The sequence below is a fragment of the Anser brachyrhynchus genome, assembly GCF_964034855.1.
Source record: "Anser brachyrhynchus genome assembly, chromosome: 4".
Lineage (NCBI taxonomy): Eukaryota > Metazoa > Chordata > Aves > Anseriformes > Anatidae > Anser > Anser brachyrhynchus.
The window spans coordinates 35,361,610-35,376,181 of NC_137698.1; the positions used below are offsets into that span (position 1 = coordinate 35,361,610).

Genomic DNA, 14,572 nt, shown 5'->3' on the forward strand with positions numbered 1-14,572 from the left:
CTCAACACTGTTGGGTGTTAGAAGAAGCAGCATGGTGTGACAGGATGAAAACACGCTACTATTTCATTCATTCAACTCACTTGTTTCCTGCCTACTACCTGGTCTGCACTACGAAGAGAAAAAAAGATAAATGTGATAATAAACAAAAAAACATAAGATAAATGAGATAAAGAAAGAGCACTATATACAATACAGATCTTGTTACACCAAAATATGAAGTATTTGCTGTAAATAAAGATAAATTCATACCAATGACACATGCCAATTACTGAGATATGAAAGCAGTTAATGGAGGCAGGAACAGAAATAAAATTTCGAGATAAATTAACACAAAGAAGCATTTCTGTTGAGTCTCAAAGCTACATTTTCAAACTAACATTTGCATCTAGAAGAGCGGTTTAGAGGCGTTCTGCTTCTTAAATACACATGCTAAAACCTATTTTCCACTAGGTCAACTATCGTGATTACTAGACCAGATATGGACACAACCTTCTCAGGGATCTTCCAAGCTGCTCGTCACTATACCTTATCCCTCCGTGAGGGCATTTCCAGTAGCGAGGAATACGCTCAGAGCAGGATACACTCCGTGAGCACTGCCCAGAAATACAGCCACCAGCCCTCAAGTGCCTGGGCTTTGCAATGGATGGATGAGCCTTTCCAAGCCAGACAAAGCATTTCAGCTCACCTGAAATCATGGTATCCTGGCATATCTAGGTTCACATCTCCGTCAGTTTTACCCTCAAAGTTCACCTAAACAGAGGACAACATTCCCACACATGAGATGCGAAGATGTCACCCAGGCATTTCCTTAGTTCATTTAAGCAACCACATTAAAACTTCAGCTGATTTCTGGAGCTTTGCCCCATACCTCTATAAAACATAGCTAAAGACTTCTGTAAGAGGAAGGAAACAGGTGCCCAAAATACATTTTCATGCTGCCCCTTAAGAAGCACTGCCTTCCCCCTCAGGTGCAGCCCTGCAGAACCTCACAGGAAGAGCACGAAAGGTGTTGGCAAACACACAGACATGTTTTGTAATAGGTTGTGGCCATGGGACAGGAGAGTGTTTGCAGGTTCTTTTTAGCACCTGATTCTTTTACTTCTGTTATTAGAAGTAAAAGAAGCTACAAAGGATGCAATACATCTAGGTAGCTTTATGTCTTTCACCAGAAGTGATGGATTTGCTGGAACACTTCAACGGCCAGTCAAGAGGCACAACAGAAATTTAAAACTACTAAAAGTATAAAGGTAGGATTAAAAAAAGAAGTGAGACACAATAACAGTACAGTAATATTGCCACACAACAGGAACGTTTAAAAGCAGACTGGAAAACAGTCAGCTTTGCTCCTGAAAGGCTTGCAGACAAGAAATGAGTTGAACTGACAAAGCTTTAGAAAAAGTTATTCAGCTTGTCAGTTAGAGCAGGCCTTTTCTACAGAGACAGCACACAACCTGATATTTTAACAGGAAAACAGCGTTCACAATGCAAATTATAGTTTTGTTCTCAAAGCACCAATGTGTTTCAAAGGCTGAAACTACAGTGTTTGGTTTGTTAATCCACGTAAGCTACAAACTCAGTCACATGACAGATTTCTAAGAACAATGACCTACTGCCAAAATTATATTTCAAAAAGTTTTTCTTTGAGTCCTCAGTGACCTGGCAACAAGCTCCCTTCACCTGTTTTGCAAGCTGGAGCTTTAAGAAAAAACGAAACAAAATTTTCTAAGCAATCATTTTCATTTAAATCCGTTACTAGTTTCCTTATCAACTTTGAAAATATTAATAACACTTGAATATATGTAAGTTGGAAAAAAAAATCTTTTTTAAAGCATGCAACTTTTTCTAATGACTGGCAAAAATCACACGTTACAACAAATAAAAGTAAGGTGTTCTCCCTCTGCTTGGGAAGAGAATCCACCTTTTGAGATTTGATATATTACAGTCCAGTATTTTCTTGTTGGTGGTGGTGTTTTGTTTTTTTTAAGTTGAAACATTACAAGCTTCAATCTCTTCATACATTCACCACTTCTAAGCCCTCAATTCATCAGCTTAATGGGGACAGGTGCAAATTTCAATGCTAAAAAGCACTTACCAGCAACAGACTTACTGAGGATGTACTCCTAGACACTGCACATTCTACAGCTTCCTCCAAGGCTCAGATCTAATACAGTCTTGCTCAGTTTTGTCCTGGTTGCTCAATTTTCCTTGCCAAATTAAACAAGACATTTTTTCCTCTTCAAGGACACAGAGTCCCAAGCAGCAAGTGGATATACAAAAGCTACAAAGAATTAAGGTAAACTAATAACCGGATCTGCTGGGAGGGTCAAATTCTTCTCTCTTGACCTACCTGATAACTCCCACCTGCCCCTCCTCTAAGCTAAAGAGGCAAAAACAAGCAGCAACACGACATTTATTCAAAGGTGTGGACAGTAGTAAAACCAACATCAGTTTAATAAGACTATGATTTTCCATCTCTGCAGATCACTCTTCCCTACTACTGCTTCTTTCCCACAGAGGACATCCCCAGATTCAGCAACTTAATCAGCCTTGGCCTGTTACTGCCACATTGCTCCTGAGCACCTGCGTATCTTCTCTCAATTTTTATCTTGAAAGATGAGCAAACACATGGGAGGGAAAAGAACAGCCAGGAGAGGAAACAAAAACAGAACAGAAGGAGTAGAAGACATCCGTACAAGAAGCATCAGCCCACAGGTGCAAGTAGGTATGGAAAAACAACTACATAACATTCAGTTTGCCTGCCAAAAATTGCCCAGAACACCTGTTCAGAATAAGAATTTGAGGATAGCATAAACCTAACCACAGCTCTCCCATAAGGTATCCATCCCAGTTCCAACATCCCCTTTCCCAGTGAGGTACTTGTGTGTGCACTCTGGATACCAGGTGCACATCTGCATCCCAGGCACGCAGCGTGGGGCATTTTAAACTGCAGGCCCTGCCTCTTCCATCAGAGTCCTGTCCCAGAGCACAGCCTCCACAGGAGCAGCTGGGATGCAGCTCCTGTGCCTACCATGGTTCTTTTTGCCAAAGACGATGGATTTAGCTCAGCAATAAGATAGATTTTGGGCACCTACTAAAGCTGACAGATGTTTAAGTCTCTGAACAGTCGTTGCTTCAACTATTCTGCTAATAATTTGCCCAAGTTTATCTGATCATATATTTTTATGCTCACTAGGTATTCCAGAAAAGCATTCAACTGCTCAGAGTACCTTAATTCCCCATCTCCAAAACAAAGACTTTTAAAAGATGATCAGAACACCAGTGTGTCACAGCATCTCTATAACAACTGTCATAAGAATAACAGCAAGTTTCGTCGGGAAGCTCAGAAAAGTGGCATTAGAGCCTCTTTAAACCTTAGACCCAAAGGGGAATCTCAGTAAACATCAGCAAGTCATAAACACTCCCCTGAGAAGCAACAACCCTCCCTATCAAAACATAAAGGGTATTGCCAAGGTCCACATGCTGTTGACTACCTCCCTCAGACAGCCAAGCCTCTATTTTTTAAGCTAGTGAGTAAAATGCTGCAGTAGTGATCGAAGCTGGTGGTGTAAAATAAAGCACCAAGGTCACAGTGAACTCTATATATAAATATGCAATGTTAAAAAACATCTGGGTAGGTAGGAGGAGAGAAGTACCGGGATGCAACTCTTTCATGCCGTTGCAAAACATGTTTCCAAGCACTCCTCTTGGAAGCCAGGGCACAGCACCTGGCCTGTACACTACTCCCACTGCTGCAGGTGGCACAAATAAAGCCGTCTGGAACAGGTCAGCTCCCCTCCCTGCCTCCTTATAAGAAATCAGTACATATCGCAGATGAGAAGGTCTGTCTCACTAAGGACTACAAAGTTGATTTTAGACTGACTTGAGAAGTATTTTCAGCACCGTTAACTTCTGCTTATCAAAATTTACAGCGTATTTGCATTACAGAGCTGACAAGTATATGATCGTTTCAGGAATGGAATACACCTGCAGCCTTAGCAAGCGTGCAGCCTTAACAGCCGATCTATTTTTCTTTATTTAATTGCAAGCAGGTGTTGTCACTTTGCAGACTAGAACAAATCCAGCCAACTCAAGATAATGGATTCAAATTCCATACTATTTAATACGTTTCCAAGAGGCTTGTTGTTAAAAAGGAAAAAAAATAAAACAGGAAAAGAATTGGAACATGAACTCCGAAATGACTTTTCTAAAAATTACAGACTGCTCTTTTTTTTTCCCTGAAAAGACACTAAACAGTCTCCTTCAATAACTACCTACAGAGTTTATCTAAACTAAAACTCACATTTCCACAAAATTTTCAAAAGACAACTGCTTCAGTCAAGAACCTGTTGCTTCTCTTATCGCTGATAAAACTCATGTAAATTCATGTATTTTAAGAAATCACACGTTCTAGTTCACCAGCACAATGCTCTACTTTGAATACAGGAAAAAAACAGTGGAACATCTGCAGGACAAAGAAGGTAATGGAGCTAGTTAGTAATCCAAGCTGAAAAGACATGATTCAAGATGACAAACTGGCATCCTCCACAGAATGAGCTTGACACTTTTTATAGCTACTGACACAGTAATGAATGCTTTACTTTGGGTGGAGCTAAATGCAATGTTCTACAGAGTATTTTCTTAAAAGAAAGTACTTCCCTGATCCCAGTACAGAAACAGATTTATCTACAAGCAGGAAAAAAAGGTAGTGTCTTAGCTAATTAGGCCTAACAGTGGCAATCACCTTGGAGGGAAGGGAAAAACAACATTCTATTATTATAAGCAGTTCTTTCTGAAGGGAAAGCTGCATCAGATGGGCCCCAAAGCATCTATTTGCCTTAGTCTTCCAATGCTTCCACTATTGAGCTGAATTCTGAATTCCAATAGGAAGGTCTTTGTTTGTTTGAATAGTAAAAAAAAAAAAAAAAAAAAAAAAAAGTATATACTTCTCAGTAGCCTAACACTACTCTAGCAGAAATTATCTAACTCTGCCCTAACAGAGTGTTTTTCAAACTTATATCTCAGACTGTTCATATAAGAGCACTTATTTGCTTACTGTTATCACATCTACAACGTGCCTTATAACAGAAATAAAGGTCATTTTTGCAATTGAAAACTAAAACAGCTCTCTAAAATGCTAAATGTGAAGATATACTAATTCATAGCTCCCACTGAAATCAAGGAAAATGAGGCAAAGATGGAAGCCTAGCTAATACTGGTGATTTAGGAAAGTTTGCACACAAGTTCAGCTAAGGCCCCCTTGCAGTATTGCCCACTCTTCCCCCTTGTTAACTAGGAATGACATTAGGTTTTACTCTGTCTTCAGATTCTTTCTAAGTCTTTAGTGAATGCCCATTTCTGCAACGGAAGTAATTAATGAGTTCCCTATTAACTGTTTTACCTTACTTCTTTGACATGCATTTAAGTGCCGAAAGAACAACATTATTGTTGCAGAAAATTCCTAAGACTTTCAGAGCTGGCACAAATAATACAGTCAGCTAAGTGGGTTCATAAATGCAGATTATGCTAAGGAAAGCTTTAAAAAAAATGGACATTTAGTGCTTACGAAAAAAAGCACTGTAGTTCAGGTGATCTGAATAGCTTCTACACTCTGTTATTACACGGATTACAACAGCCACTACTGTTATATGATGACATCCATCTTTGGTCAGACCAAAACCCCACCTAGCACAGCATCTGAGAGGTCAACCAAAACCATACACTAAGAGAACGTGCCCAGAAAAAAAGAAAAAAAAAAAAAACAGGCGTTTGGCCAACACAGACAACAAATGAGGTCCTGGATTTGGATTAGGTATTGTTCATCAGTCAACTCTGCTAAAATAAAGACTCAGCCTATTCTGGTAGGTCAAGGATGGGACTGGGAATGGCTTTATTCCCATTGTCAACAAGATTTCCACTCTGCTTATCTTCTTGATGGTGAGCTTGTAAAAGACCAGTTAGTAATAACTAAGAATATCTCAGTGGAAACAGAATTTGCTGTTTTTTCTCATGAATGCAGAAATACTCCCTGGAGCATGCCAGCATTCTTCAGTGACAATTACCAGTAACTCTTCATATTCCAACAAACTCTTCCTAAAGACAAAAGAAATCTGGTTCTTGTTTCACATTCTATCTGGAAAAGTGCAAGGAATAATGTTTCTTTAACAAGCATAAAACAAAAACAACAATAAAAAGAGTCACCAGAAATCTGAGCACACAGAGCTGCCTGCAGAGAGTAGCACCAGACTAGCAAGGATGTGTTTTCCTCCTCTGACACACCAAATACAATGGCTGAGACGTCACAAAACTTCACTCACAAAACCAAAACCTCAAGATATGGCAGAAGCTATCTGGCTCTCAATCAAAACAGCTGCACAGCAACACTAATGAGAAACAAACCTACCCCAGTGAAAAGTGGGCAATCCGGCTGATGGATAGCAAGTTTCTCAGTATTCAAGCAAAGTAAAGTGGCTGACCTGGGTGCTAGCACAAGTGATAGGAGCATTTGAATACTGCAGTGCCATTGTGGCAGCAGCTGTAGATGGTGCAGACTTAATGAAGGGCTGTACGATGCATTTCAGCTGAGGATGAGAGCGCTCATGTGGGGCACCCTTCCCTACCAGATTTTGTCTGGACTTCCCCTTGGATGGGCATAGCATAGAGAACATCCCTTGAAAGTCTCCTGGGAACTCAACTTTTCTGTTTTCCCAGCCTCTCTTTCTTCTTCAACAGTCTGTTACAAAATTGCCACAGCTGAACCCAAACTCAGTTCTCCTCTGATACAAGCCTAAATCCCAGAAGTGTGAGGCTATGCGTGCACACACTGGAAACAGCTGTGGGCACACACAAGTATCCTTCACAAAACCCCTTGTGCAGATTCTTCCTACTCCACCCTGAGGGTGGAATCCTGTCATATAAGAAGTGGGAGCTCCTGATGCACATTTACAGAAAAAGTCTCAGCTTCAGAAAAAAAAAAAAAACTTCAAATCTTACATTCTTGTCAAGAGACCAAGACTTGGGCCACTGAAGGGGGAGGAATTAGGAAGCAAGTATGTAGTATTTATCCAGTATATTCTGCACCTTCCAATAACTTGCATCTCAGATTTTAAGAGCTCTGAACTAAACCTCTCAAATTCCTATTTTATTTCAGAATAAGGATTCTTTGATCAAGGAACCTTTAAATTTAATTTCTCTCAACAGAAGAATTACTAGCTCTATCCAGAAGTTATTTTTAAACTATTTTGATCTTCACTTGTTTGACTGAACTAGAATCCCCTGAGATATATTGCATTTTTATTTTGAAAGGCGTATATGCATACCACTTGTATTTACTGATCAGTGGAAAAAAACTCTTCCTGTACCCCTTTTAAACATATTTAACTGCCATAAGAAAATAAAGAGACACCTATTGTTTATTCATTCTTCCAATATTTAGTTTGAAGTAGACAACTCAGTGATTCAAACCATGACACAGGAAACGAGACAGCTTTGAGTCAGTCTTGTTTATCTTTCTATCAGATTCTTGAAACAAGCGAGACTTAAAACTGCAAAGATACACTTGAAGTATACCTCATAACTGAGGGGTGGAAGCGCACCAAATTAAGAACACAAAAGATTTTCCTTTTCCTCTAAAAGCAGCACAGTCTGGTACTAACGAAATTTAATTCTTCTGAGTTTTAGGTGGAAAATAACACTCCCATACAACAGAGGATACAAACGGGATGGAGCATCAAAGCCACTTGCAATATTTTCTGTCAAACAGGAAGCATGATGCATTAAGTCACGTAAGTTATTCACACCTCAAGAATCCTCACAATATTTCTGGTAAGATGCTGCTTTACAAGGGAAATAAGGAAAGCACAATTCTGAAAACAGCTCAGATAGGGAAATGCAGGCGCTCCCTATACAGTCAGTTCATTTCCCACAAATTTAAGAATATTGGGCCTTCTACATATCAGAAAGTTCACTATGCTCACATATCAATTATAACAGATGAAACTTCTTGTAATTTACCCGGTTCTAGAAATAAACACTTTAGCTACTACTACTACTTCAGCTACTAAAACAGCTTTAAAAAAAAATCATCCTCAACTGTTGGCTAAAATGGAGTCATTTAAGCTCTTAAAATGCCCTGTTTAATTATCATATTCTCTAGGTTGTGGCAAGCCAGACTTCATGCAGAAAATGTGGTTTTGACAGAGATGAATAGCTGAGTCTAGACCACTTCTTGAGCCCAGTTTTCAGAACAAATATGAATCCCATTTGGTTTCCTGACAGTGAAAGAATCTGGTTCCTCAACTTATTTAGATGCCAGTGCTTTCTTCTGCAAGCACAAGGAGGACCAACATGCTAACCACCAGGGTTCTAACAAGTTGTAACTCCTCCTTGCATTTCCTCTGGTTCGGTTTGGCTTTTAACATCTGTTGAACAGTGGCACTGTTTCACCGGCAGCAGCAGAAGACGACCCAATTTCAAACCTGTCAAACAGGGCTCTCTAGAGGGGAGAGACAACTGCGGAAAACTGAAACACATTAGGAGGCTTACCACACACAGCTACGTCCACCACTCACTGCACACCAAACCAACATTATCAGCAGAGGATTTTTCTGGGGTCAGGAGGCTCACAGAAATTAGGGCTTTCCCCGTCTCCAGGCTTTTAAGTTCTGTGTATGTAACTGTACGTGTGAAACAGAGTTTGGGACACTTACCAGAAGATTGTCTAAATACCCGAGGAATATAAGCAATGTAGAATGATTTCTATCTATCTTTCTTGCTCAAATTTAGAAACATTTTTGTACTTTGTATTCCATGTTAAGATAATTTCTACTGACACCTCAAATCACAGATTACAGAACATCCTCAAGGAACACCTGATTTGCAAGAACTGAACATTAACTGGCCAACAAATAAGAGTTACAAACAAGTGAAGCTTGATAAGGTATTTTCTACCTTTTTTTTTTTTTTTTTTTTACCCAGGCACATCAAACTGACACAAGCAGGCAAGAATACTTCTTTATTTGCACCAAATAGGTTACCTCGGTTTTTAAGACTCTCATCCTACCCAGGCAGCTACACAGCCCACACCACTGGCCAAATCCCTCTCAACCTACTTTAAATGAAGTATCTTGAAAGCTGTGGTTCTCTGCCTTCAGAAATTTTCCATGATATCAAAGATGCAGAATACTTTTGAGAACAGTGGCAGAGTGCTGCATTAGTGATTCATTTGTACAGTTGGTATGATCAATTATCCTAATAGATATTTAGGAGACTATACTACTAGATCTTGAGTTAAATTACATTACAACAATACTACAATGTTTATTAGTGTGGGCACTTAAAAAAAAAAAAAAGATTCTCATCATACCACAGCATAGCTACTATACATACACACAATATATATATATTTTCAACAAGTACAAAATTAAGAATTGCCATCAAATTTTGAAAGGCCAAATACACAGAGCCGATAACTAGTGCTGTCACCGCAGAAGTGTAACTCTTGTGATTCCTGAACACACTTAAAATTTTAACAAAGGTGTACTTTCAGGAGCTTCTCCACGGATAACAAACGCATGCACATGTTACGCGTAGCTTTCTTTAAGCTATGCAATGCACCGCCGCTCAGCTCGGTAACGCACCGGTGAAGCTGAACACAGTCTTTTCCCCCAGATTTCCCCTCTTGGCTCACTTCGGGCCGTACACCGCCGAAGACCTAAGCCAGGCCCCGGCCGAGGCACCGTGCAGCTGCCACCGGCGTTACAAGAGCTTTAGCAGCCGGCGCTGCTGCCGACCCCTTATCCCATGCCCAGGGCGCGGAGCTCCGGCCCCAAAACGGCAGGGAGGGGGCCCGCAGGAGGCGGCAGGTGGGCAGAAGAAGCCAGGCAGACCCCGCTCGCCGCCTTAAACCCGAGGCACCAGCAGCAAGCCGCTGTTTAGCGCTGAAACGCGGCGGGGCCAGGACAGCGGCTGCGTGCGGGCAGGAGCCGGCTCAGGGCGAGAGCGGCGACCCGGCGCGACCCCCGGCCCAGCCCAGCCCTCCCCACTCACTTTTGGTGGCGGCGATCAGGTTTTTGCCATCCTTGAGCAACTCCTTGATAAACTTATTGGTCTTCTCCAGCTCGGCCTCGTGGGCTCGCACCCGCTCCCTGAACCAGGGGCTGTCCAGGTAGCAGTCGCTGAACTCCAGCGGCTGCAGCCCCATGGCTGCGGGGCCGGGCCGGCCTCAGCGCTCCTCGCACCCCGCTCCGGCGGCTGCGAGCCCCGCGGCGCTGAGGCGGGAGCCGCGGCCACAAAGAGCGGGCGGCTCCGGCGGCTCCCCCCGCGCAGGGCTGGGCGCGGGCAGCGACGAGGCGGCCTCCCCGCTGCCAGGGGCGGCGCTGAGGGAAGCGAGAGGAGGGGAGAGGAGGCGGCCCGCTCCCGGCCAGCCCGGCCCACAGGGCGGCCGGCTGCCGCGGCACCCTGTGAGGGTGCGACCCTGCCCGACCTGCAGGGGGGCCCTCTCAGCTAGAGGGGCGCCGCTGGCAGGGAGAACAAATCCTGTAGCGAGACCCTAAGGAGATCACTCCACTTACCTGAATGTGGAACTGTTTCATTGTCTGAAAGGACCACAGGCTGGAAGGTGGTGCCGAGGGAAGACCCTGAACACCCAACCTTGCAAGAAAGTGTCCCGACCGCTACATCGCCTTGCCTGCTATGTCTATTTTCTAAACTTATTTAACTGAGAAGTCACTATGCTACACAGAACTATGTTTAAAAGAAAATTAAAATCCACCTTAAAAAATAACAAACAGTTCTTATCTCTGTTTACATTATTGGAGCAGCATTTCAAGAGCAAATATGGTTTCCATGAATAGTTTGTTTACTTTGTCCTGTGCTTGTTTTCAGGATGAAATTTAGAATATTTGTCACGCTTGTTTATACTTACTGCAGTTCTCCTATTATTCCACTGAAACGTTGTAAAGTAATCGGGTTGCGTACATCGCATGAAGTTACTTGAATTCAAATTTTAAAAACATTATGTTTACATAAAGCAAGGAAGCAAATCCACCATTCTGTTGAAATTCTGCACTGTTGATCCAGTGTTGTTATCAAGACAACACACTGGATTCCTAGCACCTACAGAAAAAGATTAAATGTGTTTTCTAAAACCTGACCCACCAATTCAAAACACTGTCTGAGCCCGAAATGACAGAATTATGATTAAAAAAGAGAAAGGGAGAAGACGTGAGGAGAAATAATAAACCATTAAATTAAATAGGCAAAAACTGCATATTTAATGAGCAATTAAAGGAGCTGAACTTTTTTTGCTAATTAAGGCTAGAAGTGTTTTTATATCAGCAGTTTAGAACGTTTTCCCTTCTTCTGCCATTCTCTAATCAAGGTCATCAAATTCTACAGCCTTCTTGTAGCTTCATTTAAAAGACTAACACAGCCTGACTACATGAAGTTCTGGCAACGTTCTGTCCTTGTGCTATTATTTATCTTTGCTGTGGCTATTTGCCCTTGATAATCATTGCAAGTGTGGTTTTATGAAACACCCTCTTCAAGTTATTTTATACAATAGGCATATACTATCAAGGTGTTTGTTTTGTTCTTCCTTATCTTTCTTATGCTCTTGAATGATCACTTCAAAATGCTGATTTTCATGAAAGACACTGTTATTTGTTCTCCTGTGGCTGGTTCTGTCTCCAATCTGTATGCTATGGAGAGATGAGTTGGGGATTAGTAATTTTAACTTGCAGCTTTATTGATGGTTTATTACAGAGCATTGATATCAGCTTCCACCATTTGAAACATGCAGCTGTGTTGAGTTGTTGAAAACACTGACGAAAACAGCAGCAGCAACTACATCCTTCCAAGGTATTGTAGTTTTGTCTCCTAAGCACTTTTACCTCAGGAGGAAAGCCCTATCCTGGGCTACAGTTTACACTGTTTCATTCTAACTCCCACCTTGCATTATATTAGTAGCTTAATGCATATGCAAGGTACTACTAGGCTGCATACTCCTCTCATACATCAGGTTTGCAAATAGAAGTGGACTAATGTCTGACTACCCATGATGCAGACCAACATTATTTAATCTACTGTCAACTAATCTGAATGTTATTACAGCAATCACATACGTAGCTGGTAAGATGGGCATTCTTTTCAGGCATTCCTTTGTAACACAAACTCTACACAATGAATTATCTTAGTATGCAGCTGTACGCAAACATTATATTCTGTGGCCATTTTTTTTCTCTGAAGTATTCCATCAAGATGTACAAAGTGAGTATGGAATTAAAAAAACCTCTCCAGCCTTTGAACTGAACTGACTCATCCAAACTGCAAGGATTTGACTTTGACAGTTTTTAGTAATCTCCCACAAATGTAACAGTGTGAAATATCAATGTAAATTGTGTCAAATTAGCACATAGTACTTGATTTATATTTAAAAATAAGCACTATAAGATATTTATGCTATGCATCTGGTACTTTCTCTGGTCTAAAAACACAGCTGAACAGGTTTAGAAAATGATTGAGCTACCAAGTTCCTGGCCCATCACAGTATTCAGGACAGTCCAACTCCTGTTACACCTCACTGTCCACAGGTGATAATCACCTGTACTATGCCCTCATGTTCCCACTATGTCCCACAGATGTTAATGATTGTCTTTCTCCCCATGCTATCCTCCTGTAGTTGGAAAGCATAATTAAGCTAAATTCAGAGAAGCTTTTTCCCCATCTGTAACTAATTTAAAGTTCATTGCTTTACTTTCAGAATTGAAGGGCTAGGTCTGTTTATACCAGTTGATTTAATAAGATATTAAATTCTGCTTTATAGCTCAGTTTAGATAAGAAATATTTGATACACTCTGATGATAATATTTGTACATCCTCTTAGAATTTCTTCAGCCCAAGTTCTTCACAAGTTCTTTTGTGCTTTCTGGCAATGTCTTTCCTACATGGAAACTGCTTGTAACATCATTCAACTACTTGTCCTCAGTGCTGTCCTTTGGGACACTTCACTCGAAATGTGTGTAGGCTTATCTCCCACTTACAGTAGTCTAGGATAGTAATTGTTTGCCATAGATTATGGTTTTAACTGCCACTGTTTCTTTTAGACTAACTTTCCCCTCCATATGTACTACTTTCACCTTGTTCAAAATGCTGGCGAGGCATTTTTAAATGGTACTAATTTGTTTCTCAGAAGTGAAGGCATCTACAATATCCAGAGCTTTAAAGCACTGGGAGAGCTGTATTCATGCTTTAGAGAAGGGAAGCAATGATAAACAGCTTCATGTTTCAACGTTTCATGATTAATAAAGAGTGCCATAGCCTGTTCTTGTCCCAGAAAGTGGTTAAGACCAAATGAACACTGCCTTTTGGAAATAAAATTGCTCCAGGGCCTTGCATGTGGTTGATCTGAGGAGGAGGCAGCCTGCCATGTCCCACAGTGCAGGTCGAGTGATGCCATAGGCATAGAAGGGAGCAAGATAAGGCACTGAGGAATGGGAGCAAAGGTCTGAATTTTGCTCCTCTGTTAACGTAGAGCAGAGTCAAAGGCCTAAGACAACTTGGACTTGTTTATGACTTAAAAATAGGTGGTATGAATTTTTTTCCTCTAATGTCATTCTCCAGGCTTATCAATAACGTAATTCAAATTAAATATTACAAACACCGTAACTGCAGTTCAATTATAGGTGGTGCCTGCACAGCACGTGGTTGTTACACTGCATGATATAAACATTTAAGGTAGTAGGCTCTTACATGTAGAGCAGGTCTGAGTAATGTTGAATAGCAAGGGACTGGATTTAACAGTGCTGTAGGCCACTTCTAGCCCTGTGTCCCTATGACCTGAATTTCAAATTTTAAACATTGGATGTGGATGGCAAAATAACTTGGACAATATACATATACGTACATGTATATGCACATGTACCTATATATATGGCAGAGGGAGAGGGACAAGCAGAGTTATCCATAGGTTTGTGCTTGGCACGCCCTGCCGATAAGCAGTCAGAATCCACACAAAGAAGCAATAAGGAAATTTTAAGGAACAGTTTCTGATCAAAATGTTTTGAAGTTTCACCTCAAAAGTAATAAGCTAAATTGGCATTAAAAAAGAGATTTTTGGTTTTAGCTTTCTCAAGCCTTTTTCTTACTAATAATTATGAATTTTTGCCTGGCCTCCTTGTCAGCTTACAAAGCTGTTTTTCTGTAATGCCAGTTTCTAGCGTTCTCATTTTTTCTTGGGTTCTTAAATATGTTCTGCCTATCAGTTGTTCCTTGACGTAAATGAAAAATAAAGTGAATGCCTACACCTTAAAATTGTAAGGAGAAGCCTGAAAAAAAAAAACACGCACTTTTTTTTCCTCATAAATTAAACAGAAATAAAGATGAAGCAAACGGATTTCTCAATCTCGTGAAGCAGAAGAGTTGCTCAATCCTGCGGCGTGTAACTGGGTTTTGCGGTCGGCGAGCACCCCGCCCCGCCGCCCTCCGACGCCTCGCACCTCCCTCCTTCCTCCAGCGGGCCTGAGGCAAGTGGGGCGTGGAGCTGCCCACCGCCATCTTAGGGGGCGGCCACCAAGTA

General features: G+C 41.3%; 1 protein-coding gene across 2 annotated transcripts in view; it reads right to left on the minus strand.

Moving 5' to 3' along the window:
• The window catches only part of ARHGAP10 (Rho GTPase activating protein 10), a 144,223-nt gene extending 133,409 nt beyond the window's left edge, over positions 1-10,814 (minus strand). The window contains exon 1 of one of the 2 annotated variants that reach the window (XM_080588631.1): positions 10,045-10,814. In XM_080588631.1, the coding sequence (XP_080444757.1) occupies positions 10,045-10,198 (154 nt within the window). In that variant the 5' untranslated portion in view covers positions 10,199-10,814. Of the gene's footprint in view, positions 1-685; positions 711-10,044 lie in introns of those variants that run through there. The other variant, XM_080588632.1, reaches the window with a different exon arrangement.
• Between the last annotated feature and the right edge of the window lie 3,758 nt (positions 10,815-14,572).